Source organism: Heptranchias perlo, chromosome 34, assembly GCF_035084215.1.
Source record: "Heptranchias perlo isolate sHepPer1 chromosome 34, sHepPer1.hap1, whole genome shotgun sequence".
Classification (NCBI taxonomy): domain Eukaryota; kingdom Metazoa; phylum Chordata; class Chondrichthyes; order Hexanchiformes; family Hexanchidae; genus Heptranchias; species Heptranchias perlo.
Window position 1 is genome coordinate 16,619,173 of NC_090358.1, and position 14,946 is coordinate 16,634,118.

At 40.8% G+C, this 14,946-nt stretch overlaps 1 protein-coding gene across 4 annotated transcripts in view; it reads left to right on the plus strand.

Moving 5' to 3' along the window:
* The window catches only part of znf280d (zinc finger protein 280D), a 100,422-nt gene that overhangs the window by 66,701 nt on the left and 18,775 nt on the right, over positions 1-14,946 (plus strand). For all 4 annotated transcript variants that reach the window (XM_067971520.1, XM_067971521.1, XM_067971522.1 and 1 more), the window contains 5 exons: positions 5,239-5,339; positions 5,428-5,574; positions 7,985-8,119; positions 10,400-10,656; positions 12,144-12,284. In XM_067971520.1, the coding sequence (XP_067827621.1) occupies positions 5,239-5,339; positions 5,428-5,574; positions 7,985-8,119; positions 10,400-10,656; positions 12,144-12,284 (781 nt within the window). The remainder of the gene's footprint in view (positions 1-5,238; positions 5,340-5,427; positions 5,575-7,984; positions 8,120-10,399; positions 10,657-12,143; positions 12,285-14,946) is intronic.

The window sequence follows — 14,946 nt, forward strand, 5'->3', positions numbered from 1 at the left end:
TATTTTTGTCACATCACAATTTTTGGGTGTTGTCTTCAAAATTTCTTGTCACTTTGCTATTATTTGAAACAATTTCAGGAGTAAGCTTTTTTTTTAACATTTTGTTATTTTCCCTGTTGTGATCAGGAGCAAATGTGATGATGCCAGAATAGTATGGCTGAAATAACTATGCAATAAACCAGTGTTACTTGAACATACATTTTTGGAGGATGTCTTGAATGGGTGAATAATTTTAATTGTAGAGCCTATTAATTTGTTTGTGCCAGTTCTCATTAACACAAACTTTATTTTGAACTGAGGTTGATTTCTATTCCTTTATCTGGAGGTTTAGCCAAGACTAAATAGAAAGTTAATTGTCTCATGGCATGCAAGCTCATAGCAACCTTATTAGTGCTACTTATTTATGCATATCTAGGTGAGGCATGTGCATACTGGGAGATGGAAAATTTCTCTGCTTTGGACACCCAGCTTTGCATTTTCTTCACCATGCTCCAGAAATGTCCCTTCATCTTGAACTTGCTGCACCAATATGAATATTTTCTTTTCACATACTTTGCTGAATAAGAGTGCCAATTTGTGCTAAATTAATGGGCAGTTTTGTTTTGTTGGTACAAACACACCGGGAACTTGGTTGAGGCTGCCTAAACTCCTTTACGTGGTGCTCTTACAGTCAACAGAGAAGATAGATTTTTATCGCAGCAGTCTCTGTTAGATTCAGATTCAGATCCCAGAAATGAAAGGATAGTATTCCAGCCCGCTCTACTGCTGGTCCTATATAAAATAATAGTGTCCCTGATTAGTAAAGTGTTAGTAAAGAAATTTGGTAGCACTAATGGGGATACGGTAGCATAGTGGTTATGTTACTGGGCTAGTAATCCAGAGGCCTGGACTAAAATCCAGAGTCATGAGTTCAAATCCTGCCACGGCAGCTGGCGAATTTAAATTCAATTAATTAATTAAATTCAATTAATTAAATAAAAAAATCTGGAATTAAAATACTAGTATCAGTAATGATGGCCATGAAACTACCGGATTGTCGTAAAAACCCATCTGGTTCACTAATGTCCTTTAGGGAAGGAAGCCTGCCGCCCTTACCCGGTCTGGCCTATATGTGACTCCAGACCCACAGCAATGTGGTTGATTCTTAATTGCCCTCTGAAATGGCCTAGCAAGCCACTCAGTTGTAAAATCTCGCTACGAAAAGTCATAATAAGAATAAAACCGGACGGACCACCCGGCATCGGACCACTAGGCACCGGACACGACAACGGCAAAACACCAAGCCCAGTCGACCCTGCAAGGTCCTCCTTACTAACATCTGGGGACTTTTGGGAGAGCTGTCCCACAGACGAGTCAAGCAACAGCCTGACATAGCCATACTCACAGAATCATATCTTTCAGCCAACGTCCCAGACTCTTCCATCACCATCCCTGGGTATGTCCTGTCCCACCGGCAGGACAGACCCACCAGAGGTGGCGGTACAGTGATATACAGTCAGGAGGGAGTGGCCCTGGGAGTCCTCAACATTGACTCTGGACCCCATGAAATCTCATGGCATCAGGTCAAACATGGGCAAGGAAACCTCCTGCTGATTACCACCTACCGCCCTCCCTCAGCTGATGAATCAGTCCTCCTCCATGTTGAACACCACTTGGAGGAAGCACTGAGGGTCGCTAGGGCACAAAATGTACTCTGGGTGGGGGACTTCAATGTCCATCACCAAGAGTGGCTCGGTAGCACCACTACTGACCGAGCTGGCCGAGTCCTGAAGGACATAGCTGCTAGACTGGGCCTGCGGCAGGTGGTGAGCGAACCAACACGAGGGAAAAACTTACTTGACCTCGTCCTCACCAATCTACCTGTCGCAAATGCATCTGTCCATGACAGTATTGGTAGGAGTGACCACCGCACAGTCCTCGTGGAGATGAAATCCCGTCTTCGCACTGAGGACACCATCCAACGTGTTGTGTGGCACTACCACCGTGCTAAATGGGATAGATTCAGAACAGATCGAGCAGCTCAAAACTGGGCATCCATGAGGCGCTGTGGGCCATCAGCAGCAGCAGAATTGTATTCCAGCACAATCTGTAACCTCATGGCCTGGCATATTCCTCACTCTACCATTACCAACAAGCCAGGGGATCAACCCTGGTTCAATGAGGAGTGTAGAAGAGCATGCCAGGAGCAGCACCAGGCGTACCTAAAAATGAGGTGCCAACCTGGTGAAGCTACAACTCAGGACTACATGCATGCTAAACAGCGGAAGCAACATGCTATAGACAGAGCTAAGCGATTCCACAACCAACGGATCAGATCAAAGCTCTGCAGTCCTGCCACATCCAGTCGTGAATGGTGGTGGACAATTAAACAACTAACGGGAGGAGGAGGCTCTGCAAACATCCCCATTCTCAATGATGGCGGAGTCCAGCACGTGAGTGCAAAAGACAAGGCTGAAGCGTTTGCAACCATCTTCAGCCAGAAGTGCCGAGTGGATAATCCATCTCAGCCTCCTCCCGATATCCCCACCATCACGGAAGCCAGTCTTCGGCCAATTCGATTCACTCCACGTGATATCAAGAAACGGCTGAGTGCACTGGATACAGCAAAGGCTATGGGCCCTGACAACATCCCAGCTGTAGTGCTGAAGACTTGTGCTCCAGAACTAGCTGCGCCTCTAGCCAAGCTGTTCCAGTACAGCTACAACACTGGCATCCACCCGACAATGTGGAAAATTGCCCAGGTATGTCCTGTCCACAAAAAGCAGGACAAATCCAATCCGGCCAATTACCGCCCCATCAGTCTACTCTCAATCATCAGCAAAGTGATGGAAGGTGTCGTCGACAGTGCTATCAAGCGGCACTTACTCACCAATAACCTGCTCACCGATGCTCAGTTTGGGTTCCGCCAGGACCACTCGGCTCCAGACCTCATTACAGCCTTGGTCCAAACATGGACAAAAGAGCTGAATTCCAGAGGTGAGGTGAGAGTGACTGCCCTTGACATCAAGGCAGCATTTGACCGAGTGTGGCACCAAGGAGCCCTAGTAAAATTGAAGTCAATGGGAATCAGGGGGAAAACTCTCCAGTGGCTGGAGTCATACCTAGCACAAAGGAAGATGGTAGTGGTTGTTGGAGGCCAATCATCTCAGCCTCAGGACATTGCTGCAGGAGTTCCTCAGGGCAGTGTCCTAGGCCCAACCATCTTCAGCTGCTTCATCAATGACCTTCCCTCCATCATAAGGTCAGAAATGGGGATGTTCGCTGATGACTGCACAGTGTTCAGTTCCATTCGCAAGCCCTCAGATAATGAAGCAGTCCGAGCCTGCATGCAGCAAGACCTGGACAACATCCAGGCTTGGGCTGATAAGTGGCAAGTAACATTCGCGCCAGATAAGTGCCAGGCAATGACCATCTCCAACAAGAGAGAGTCTAACCACCTCCCCTTGACATTCAACGGCATTACCATCGCCGAATCCCCCACCATCAACATCCTGGGGGTCACCATTGACCAGAAACTGAACTGGACCAGCCATATAAATACTGTGGCTACAAGAGCAGGTCAGAGGCTGGGTATTCTGCGGCGAGTGACTCACCTCCTGACTCCCCAAAGCCTTTCCACCATCTACAAGGCACAAGTCAGGAGTGTGATGGAATACTCTCCACTTGCCTGGATGAGTGCAGCTCCAACAACACTCAAGAAGCTCGACACCATCCAAGATAAAGCAGCCCGCTTGATTGGCACCCCATCCACCACCCTAAACATTCACTCCCTTCACCACCGGCGCACTGTGGCTGCAGTGTGCACCATCCACAGGATGCACTGCAGCAACTCGCCAAGGCTTCTTCGACAGCACCTCCCAAACCCGCGACCTCTACCACCTAGAAGGACAAGGGCAGCAGGCGCATGGGAACAACACCACCTGCACGTTCCCCTCCAAGTCACACATCATCCCGACTTGGAAATATATCGCCGTTCCTTCATTGTCGCTGGGTCAAAATCCTGGAACTCCCTTCCTAACAGCACTGTGGGAGAACCGTCACCACACGGACTGCAGCGGTTCAAGAAGGCGGCTCACCACCACCTTCTCGAGGGCAATTAGGGATGGGCAATAAATGCCGGCCTTGCCAGCGACGCCCACATCCCGTGAACGAATAAAAAAAAATATACACAGTTTTATTAAGTGCTAAGTTGAGGCTAGATTGGAATCCACCAATATCTGCCAAGATCTTAACTCCAGCTGACTATACAAATGGTGTAATTTCCATGGTTTTAATTAATTATTCTAAAGTAAACCCACTTCAGGGGTAGGGTTCAGGCAGAAACTGATTTTAGAGACAGTGCAATGTGACCTGATGGATTTATTGCTCAAATTTATTCTTACACAAAAGAATGTGTAAGAATAAATGCAGTGCAGTGATACCATTTTGCAAAATGTACATTTGGCTGCAGAGCTGCATGAACACTCCCACTCAATCTGACCTCGTCTATTAGGAAATATGTTTGTATTGAGGTAACTGAGTTTAGTATAAATCGGGTATTGCTGAAATGGAGGCTTATAAATAAAGAGGTAAAGTTTAGTATAGATAAGCCATTAGTCAGACTAAATGAGCAAAAACTGCAAGGTGAAGTGATGGAGGAAACTTTAAGAAATGTATTGGAGAAATAAATTGTGAGGAATCAGAGAAACAAATCATATTGGAAAATATGTAGGAAATGCAAAAGGAAATCGTATTCAAATCTAAGCATGGTACAGGTTGAGTACTGAAATTGTAACATTATTTTGGACCAAATAGTTTGATTTTGTAAAGAAAGAGCAGTAGTAAAAAAAAAACTAAATATTTTTAAAAAGAAAAAAAGTCTCCATCTAATAAGACTCTTATCAGACCAGAAGTAAAAAACCATTCGTTAGAAATAGTTTATGCTTCAATGGGAGTAACAATGCTGCTTGTCCCGATTTCCCCTCTCTTGCATCAAGAGATCAGGTATCTTAACTTTATTCATAAAATGCTGGAGCAGAAAAGAATATTACAACTTTTAGGAAAATGCATGACGTTGATAACATTTGAAAAATAATTACCTTGTTCCTTTCCCATTGTTAAACAACACATGCAACCGAGCTTGGTAGCGCAAGCTACCTTTTGATCTATTTTATTTTAAAAAATGTACAGGATAGAAAATATCTGCAGAAGCATATCTTGTGCAATTTGTTGTAATCTTGTTCTTTGCTTGCTTTCTAGCAATTTGCAAAATTTGTGAGTTATCCTATGAATCTGAGCAAGTGCTTCTACAGCATATGAAAGACAATCATAAACCAGGGGAAATGCCATATGTTTGTCAGGTAATTTTCAATTGCTATTCGTAAACAAAGGTTTGTTCAAAAAGTTTTTGAAAAAAAATTATAATTTTTCCCTTTTTTCCTTTCCTAGGTATGCAACTACCGATCATCAATGTATTCAGATGTTGACAACCATTTCCGCATCGTTCATGAAAATACTAAGCAGTTGCTCTGCCCTTTTTGCCTTAAGGTCATTAAAAGTGGAAATGCTTATGTTCAGCATTACATGAGGCATCAGGTACAGTATTAGTATTGATATGCATTGAGTTCATTTGTAATTTCATAAATGGCTTTCTGCAATGATACTGCAGAATGTTAAATTTCTAGATATTATTTATTGAAAATGATAATTAACTATATGGTTCAGTAATGATTTTCCATGTACAATTGGTTTGCTGACTACTTAGAAAAGCATGACTCTAGTGTATAGGGTCAGTTGAGTGAAATGGATCAATTGAGTGAAATAGCTCAGGACAAACACTCTATTTTCATTAGATTTTGAAATGTATGAGAAACTGGTGAATATGGCGGGGAAGACTTGTACTTACCATAAGGGAAAAAGTAGGTCAGTAATCAGTTGCAGCATTTTTGTTGTTTTTGACATTCGTTGTAAGGTGTATTGAACTTCTCAGTTTGTCACTGTCATTGGAGAAATCTATTTGTGGCTCATAGCTCAACAACTTGAACAGTCAGCATAACCAGAAACCCACTTATAGACTGCTGTGTTCAGTTATCTACTTTCCTAGAATTGATTAGACTTCATAATTTGGCACCATTGAGAAGCAGGTAGTGGTAGTTTAACCACACACAAAGTTTCAACAAATGCTGCTTGTTTTATTGTTTGAATACCGAAGTGCAAAGAATCGGGAAAAAAACAAAAAAAATTACATTTAAGTTGTATTGACGAATACATTTTGATCTTCCATGCTAATGAGAATAAAAGGTTAAAGTAAAACATCACAGCTTCTCTATAAGGAAGTCTTTGGGAAAATGCACAAAGCATGTAATAGCAAAGAACCTGCTGGAAAGATGGAGTATCATACAGCGTCTCTGATAGGGAGCCAGAAGTAGTGTGTTCTACATTGAGCAACCTTTTAGTTAGGGACAACTATATTTTGTAATAAACACCACTTGCAGATTTGTGATCTGAAATATCTGCATAGGAGAGAATATAAACGAGTGAAATTATGTTTTTCTCTGAAGCTATATTTGATGAGCACAATTATTTCAGTCAGATGGAAGGGTGGTGGACATACATATCGTTAAGCCTTTTCTCCCCATGTGAATTATGCTTTTCATTTCCACATTAAAGCTGGGAAATAATTTCATTGAGTTTCTTTTAAACTGAGGTGAAAGGCCAAGGCCCAAAGGGTAGAGCACTATCTAGGTTGAAAAGAAGAAAAAAAAATGATAGGAATTGGAAAATGGTTATTTGATGATAGGTTTCAGTTTTAAAAGTCCGATAATTGTAGGAGGAGAGCCTGAGGGAGGTTAGGAGTTCCACAGTTTTGACATGCTTGGAAAAAATTATTGGGAGTAGCAAATTGTGATAAGACTCAAGCAAGTGGGATATTTGGATGATGCAGTAATGTAGAAGTTACAAGAAATCCATAGGATCATTGACCACAGTATTATCAATATGATAGCAAAAGATGAGAAAAGTTATAATAGTAAGAGGTTGGGGTTAGAGGTGAGAAAGATCGCATGTCAGACAACAAACCAATTCAGGAAGGTGAAGAGGTGTAGAAGATGATTGTAGATAGGCTTGTAATAGACAGGATAATGTGGATGCTAGGGAAATGAGGAAGCGATCAGAGATGGCTTTTTTGAATTTTGTAAACAATTTTACAACACCAAGTTATAGTCCAACAATTTTATTTTTAATCCCACAAGCTTTCGGGGGCTTTCCCCTTCCTCAGGCGGTGTGGAAAAAAAAATGTTACAACTTGGTGTTGTAAAATTGTTTACAATTGTCAACCCCAGTCCATCACCGGCATCTCCACATCATGGCTTTTTTGAAGATAGTGTTCTCAGCAGTGGCAAGAGCTCGCAAGATGACAAGGTCAAGGGGCTGGATGTGGGTGGATTTATGTACAGGGTGGAGTTGAGTAAGAACAGGAATGCACCTTTGTACTTTCCTTCTCCTTTACCTCTCGGGGGATGAAGCATTAATTGTGAACTACTGTGTTCCACAGCCTTGACTTCAAAAAGGAAACCCTTTAAACTATGGTGAATACACAGGTGCTCAGTTATATTGTATCACCATGAAGTGATGGGATACAACTGAGCAGCTGTGAACACATCTTATGGGGAATTGCAATCCATTGTCAGTGAATCACAGAATAACAGTCTGGCACTTCTTTACAAAGTTTTTTTTCTGAGAGCAAGTGGCTTGCTTATCCTCTTGGACTGGAAATGGTGCTGTTTAAGAGAGGTAGATGGAATGATGTTTTGTTCAAAGTAAGGATGTGAAATACATAAGCAAGTAAATATTTTAGATTAAAAGCATCCCCCTCTACAATCCAGTTACCTTTTCCTTTAAAGCACTGGTCTCATTTTTATTATACTAACCAACACTGGATTAGGTAAATTATACCCCATTACTGTAATTTCAAAGAAGTCACTTAAAATTTTCATTTCTTGTCCAGAAAAAAGGAGTTTACCGCTGCAGCAAGTGTAAGCTTCAGTTCTTGACCTGTAAAGAAAAAGTGGATCATAAGACTCAACACCATAGGACATTTCGAAAACCTATGCAGTTAGAAGGTCTACCTCCTGGAACAAAGGTAGGGTTACTGCACTTCTTATATGCATTTTGCATTTTTCTGAAAGTGTTATTACAGTATGTAACAGCTGTTTAATATTTAATAATTTGGTAGCTTGTTAGCTGTTTTCAACATTGAATTTTGAATTTATCAGATGTAATCGGTTTGTAATTTGTAAAGACATAGAAGATAGACTGCTAATGCAGTCATTTAATTATAACGTATAGTGAGCACATTTAATGTGCACCATATACCCTGTTCTTTTATTTATTTGCAGAAATACTTGAGTTTAAAGTTGGAGAAGGATAAATTGTTTTCACCCTCTTCTCCCTGAAGGAAGCATGGGTCAGAGGTTGGGCTACAGCACTGCTGCCCGAATTCTCTAATCTGTGTACCCTATGAGTGCGGCTCAAGTCTGGGAGTGCTGAATTTACCCTAATGTCTTGTGTTTGTCCTTTTCAACAACTGGGCCTTGAGTTTTAAAAATGTTTGCAGAGAATCTTTTTCCCCCCAGCATGACATTTTCAACATTGGTGTTGAGTCTGACATCCTGTGCATTGATTCATGTGCTGATGGGAACGATTGATGCAAGATGGTGCTTGTTGTCAGTTTTAATAATGCCATGGACTAGTAGTCATCTTGCATAACTGGTTTACACATTCACAAGAATAATTTCATTGAAATGAAAATATCTGGATAATACAGTTTAGTGAAAGTCAAACTCCAGAGGTCCTTTGGTCAGTTACAGGTTACTTTTTTTATTTTTAGTAATGTAACCCATCATGTGTTGCACTCCAGAGTGGTGGAATATGGATTCAATCCTTAATTTCCCCCACACATTAAGTTATCATTCCCAGCAACTCCAATGTGGAGAGGTAGCAAGTGAACACTGGATGTTTACCCAACATGGAAGAAGAAAGAGAGAATTGAAATTAAAAAGCAACTTCAGGCAGCTGCCGTTCACACCTGACAGCTGGCTGCAGTGCTATTTACAAAACCTTGATAATAGGTCATGCACCTTTATGGCTGGAGATGTGTTAAAAAACCTTTTGAGTTCTTGTGTGCTGCCACCCTCACAGTATTTGAGGTGTTTTTTGCAAGATCTTAGATAATTGTAATAAAGTGTATGTAATGCCATTGTGTTAATTAAAAGTAAATCTGTATGTGAAAGTCCTGCATATATTGCAGATGCAATACAATATTTTTAATAGTTTAATTTAAAAAGAGAAAGCCAGCCTGTTCATGCTCATTTTTGACCTTGGCATGGACTCAGGGATTTACAAGCAGCCACAATTAACATAGAAAGAATTGCCCTTTAATTGACCTCAAGATATGCCAAACAGCAATTAGCCTCTAACTGATCAGAGGTCAGTTACACACAGCTGCACCTTAACAGCAGAATAAGCAGTGCATGTTACATAGCCCTCCTGATAAAACAGTGGGTACGATAATGTAGTAGTTATTTTACAGGACTAGTACTTCAGATTAAAACCATGGCTGTTTGAGAATTTGTATTCAGTTTTTAAAAATCTGCAAATAATCCCAGGTTATTTCAGTAAAAGTGACTGTGAAGTTGTCAGATTGTCGTAAAAGCCCAACTAGTCCACTAATGTCCATAAGGGAAGAAAACTTGCAGTTTTACCCGGTCTGGCTTATATGCGACTCCAGTCCCAAACCAACTTGGTTGACGCTTAACTGCCTGATGAAGCCTGGCAAGCCATTCAGTTGTATCAAATTGGCAGTGGTACAAGAAAAAAGCCCACCACCAGCACCAAATCGCTTATCAATTTGTCCACAACTGAACTGACCCAGACATGAGGCGAGGAAAACCCCCAGTGGTCCAAAGTCACCTGTTCCTCCCAACCATGCTACACTTACCATGTGTCATATCTTAAATGATTGTATACTGTATCCCAAAAAAGTATTTTCTGAAAGAAATGTTCTAGTATGTCAACAAATACAGAAGTCTTAAAGCTCTGTAGTCACAAACTGCAGATGGTCAGAAATCCAATCACCTCATTGGCCGCTTTGGATCCCCTCGGGGACACCAGTTTGAAAAGCTCAAAAGCCACATTGGTGGCAGTATGACAAGTACGGGAATGGTCATGTAACACGTGTTGAAGGGGTCACATTTGCTACAATTTAAGTATGTCTTATTCATTGCATGAGAGAAAATAGTCTTGTAGAAATTGTCTCATGAATGTTATCTGGTGGTCTGAGCGATAGCATCAATGGTCTTTAAAATTTTTAGGGCGGGCAAGTCCTACAATCTTCTGATTGATGCCTCTTTTAATCTAACAGGTTACTATTCGAGCTTCCATGACACCTTATCAAGTGGGATCATCTTCCATGCCTTCAATTAATACTGCAACCAGTTCTACACTCCAGTGCTCATCATCAGTAACAGTAAACACTAAATTGTACTCATCAACTATAAACCAAGTTAAGACTGAAGGAAGGTCGCTGCCAGCTCAGTACTTTAAGCAAGAGGAAAAGAAAGAAAGTTCAGCCAACAAAAAAATAACCAAATCTTTTAACATTGTGCTGCAGTCTTTCAGGTAAATTATGCCAAGTTATTTGCACATCATATTAATTTCAATGTCTAAATAAAAAGGCTTAAACAAGGACATGTAAAGCTAAAAGAATAACTGCATAGCTAGATTGCATCAGCTAGCATTTTTCATTTTAGCATTTTATTGAAAATTGTCGCTCCTGAATGAGTTCACTTCCTAAATCCATTTGATCTCTGTTTCAATGTTTATCGTGAAATTTTGTATTAAGAAAGAAAGACTTGCATTTATATATCACTTTTTCATGTCATGGCTCAAATACACCCAGTGGATTACTTTAAGGAGCAATAAAAATTATGTAGGTAAATGTGGCAGCTATTTTGCACACAGTAAGATCCCGCAAATAACAATGAGAAGAATGTTTTTTTAATCTATTTTGGGTGGTGTTGGTTGAGGGGCGGATCATTGGCCGGTGCACCAGTCAAAGTCCCTGCTTTTCTTCAAATAGTGAAACAGGGAATTTAACATCCATCCAAAACACCTGAATAGGCAAGTTAAATCTTGACTTAACAAGTCATCCGAAGAATGGCATTGTGATAGTTTAGAGATCTGTCTTGCCTGGGGAAACTGTTGTAACTATAGGTTGGTATACAAAATCAGGGCCGAGCAAATCAGCATCCCTAGCTAGTATGTAAATACAGCATTAAAGAGAGTTGTCTATTTATGTGGATTACTTAAAGTATTGGGAGGCACAAAATCCACCCATGTGATAGAAATGATATTGATCATTTTTTAATAATTTCATTAGAGACCTTTGCAATTGTCCCCTCATGGGGTCTTGTGAGCAAGACTCTCACAGTTTGGCTGTGTCCCAATTCCTTTGAAACCTATTTCTGATTGACAATTTTGTTTCATTGTGGAACGTACCTTTTGATCTTTTTAAGAGTTTGGACTTCAATGAGTAGAGAAATACATAATCCAGGCCAGTAGGCACTCCTGGCACATAAAACAGCAATGCAAGGTACAGTTCAGTTCTATATAAAGGCAGAATTCAATCCCATGTGAACCATTTCCCCACAGACATGTGATTTAAGTTGCAAGCATTACTGCAGCTTTGGAACTTTTATTGTTTTAAAAATACTTTAAAGTGCTAGTGAGAAACCAAATATATTACTACATTGAAACAGTTCTGGGTTGAGAATTGGGTTGAACTTGTCCCAATTTATTTCTGTTAGGATCCTTACAGGACTTAGAAAAAGATATGGTCCTAACAGACAGATAAGATTTATCCCAACAATCTGGGCAGGTTCCAGAGATGAAAAGGCAGTGTGCTTTGTTGTGTCTGTATGTATGTATGTATATGTGTATATATACAATATATGTATATTCATATAATTTTAATTATTTCTTGATGCCACACAAATGTCAGTACATGGGATTATTGTGGAAAAGGCAGGCTAGTTACTTTCTTTTGTAATTGAACTTGTACTTTTGAAATCGTTGATTTAACTATGATTTGTCTGGGATACTTACAGGACCGGATGTGGCGTTCACAAATGTATTGAGTGCGACACAGAAATTAAAGAATTTGCCAGTCACTTTGCCACTTATGTCCATTGTTCCCTTTGTCGATTCAGAAGTAGCTGCAACAAATCTTATGTGGCTCACATGATGAGGTAGGATGAATGTTTTTTTTGGTAAAGTTCCACCACAAACCGAGTACTATGTTATCCTTGGCCTTTAGGGATCATTGAAATCTGTTTTACTCATATCATGGATTTGATGCACATGCATCTCTGGCCTTCATATTTGGCAGGAGAAGGAGTGAAGGCTGTGCAAGTTAGACTTTTTTTAAGGGGATCTGGATCTTCTTTAAGTAATGGTGTGAGGACTATATGCTGCACTGCAACAAATGTCAGCCTTTCATTCCTAACATAAGAACATAAGATATAGGAGCAGGAGTAGGCCATGCGGCCCCTCGAGCCTCCTCTTCATTCAGATCATGGCTGATCTTCAATCTCAATTCCACTTTCCACCACAAACTGAGTACTATTACATTATTCTTGGCCTTTAGGGATCATTGAAATCAGTTTTTATTGATTTCCACTAATGAGTTGCCATATTAAATGGTGAATTGATTCAAAAAAAATCCGTCTGAGTTTGATAACCTTCCTCCCACCCCCCCCCCCCCCCCAGTCATTATTTTCTTACCGGAAATCAGGTCCAAGACTTGTATACATTGTAGCTTGTGAGCGTACGCGTTGCATGCTTATTTTTTGTGCTCATATCATGGATTTGATGCACCTGCATCTCTACACTTCGTGTTTGGCGGGAGAAGGAATGAAGGCTGTGCAAGTTAGACTGTTTTTAAGGGGATCTGGATCTTCTTAAGTAATGGTGTGAGTATGCTGTGTGCTGCAACAAATGTCAGCCTTTCATTCCTAACATAAGAAATAGGAGCAGGAGTAAGCCATATGGCCCCTCAAGCCTGCTCCGCCATTCAATAAGATCATGGCTGACCTCAAACCTCAATAACACTTTCCCACCCGATCCCCACATCCCTTGTTTCCTTAGAGTCCAAAAATCTATCGATCTCAATCTTGAATATACTCAACATCTGAGCATCCACAGCTCTCTGGGGTAGAGAATTCCAAAGATTCACAACCCTCTAAGTGAAGAAATTTCTCCTCATCTCAGTCCTAAATGGCCGACCCCTTATCCTGAGACTACCCCCACCCCCCCCCCCCCCCCCCCCCACCAGGTCTAGACCCTCCAGCCAGGGAAACAGCCTCTCAGCATCTACCCTGTCAAGCCCTCTCCGAATCTTCTATGTTTCAATGAGATCACCTCTCATTCTTCTAAACTTCAGAGAGCATAGGTCCATTCTACTCAATATCTCCTCATAGGACAAACCTTTTATCCCAGGAATCAATCTAGTGAACCTTCGTTGCACCGCCTCTAAGGCAAGTATATCCTTCCTTAGGTAAGGAGACGAAAACTGCACACAGTACTCCAGGTGTGGTCTCATCAAAGCCCTGTACAATTGCAACAAGACTGCTTTACTCTTGAACTCCAACCCCCTTGCAATAAAGGCCAACATACCATTTGCCTCCCTAATTGCTTGCTGTACCTGCATGTTAAGTTTCTGTGTTTCGTGTACTAGGACACCCAAATCCCTTTGAACATCAACATTTAATAGTTTCTCACCATTTAAAAAATATTCTGTTTTTCTATTCTTCCTACCAAAGTGAATAACCTCACATTTCCCCACATTACGCTCCATCTGCCACCTTCTTGCCCACTCACTTAACCTATCTCTATCCCTTTGAGACTCTTTGTTTCCTCCTCACAGCATACTTTCCTGCCTAGCTTAGTATTGACAGCAAACTTGGATACATTACACTCAGTCCCTTCATCTAAGTCATTAATATAGATTGTAAATACCTGAGGCCCAAGCACTGATCCTTGTGGCACCCCACTAGTTACAATCTGCCAATCTGAAAATGACCCATTTATTCCTACTCTCTATTTTCGGTCCGTTAACCAATCCTCTATCCATGCTAACATATTACCCCCAACCCCATGAGACCGTATCTTGTTTAACAGCCTTTTGTGTAGCATCTTATCGAATGCCTTTTGAAAATCCAAATATACTGCATCCACTGGTTCCCCTTTATCTACCCTGCTAGTTACATCCTCAAAAAAAATCTAATAGATTTGTCAAACCCGATTTCCCTTTCATTAAACCATGTTCACTCTGCCTAATCATATTATGATTTTCTAAGTGTCCTGTTACCACGTCCTTAATAATAGATTCCAGCATTTTCCCGACTACTGATATCAGGCTAACTGGTCTGTAGTTCCCTGTTTTATCTCTCCCTCCTTTCTTAAATAGCGGTGTTACATTTGCTACCTTCCAATCCACTGGGACCATTCTGGAATCTAGGGAATTTTGGAAGATCACAACCAATGCATCTACAATGTCTGCAGCCATCTCTTTGAGAACCCTAGGATGTCGGCCATCAGGTCCAGGGGATTTATCAGCTTTTAGTCCCATTAATTTCTCCAGTACTTTTTCTTTACTAACATTAGTTACTTTAAGTTCCTCACTCTCATTAGATCCTTGGTTCCCCTCTATTTCTGTTATGTTTTTTGTTTCTTGTACTGTGAAGACAGATACAAAATATTTGTTTAACATCTCTGCCATTTCCTTATTCCCCATTATAATTTCTCCTGTCTCTGCCTCTAAGAGACCCATGTTTACTTTCACTACTCTCTTCCTTTTTACATACTTGTAGAAGCTCTTACAATCTGTTTTTATATTTCTTGCTAATTTAC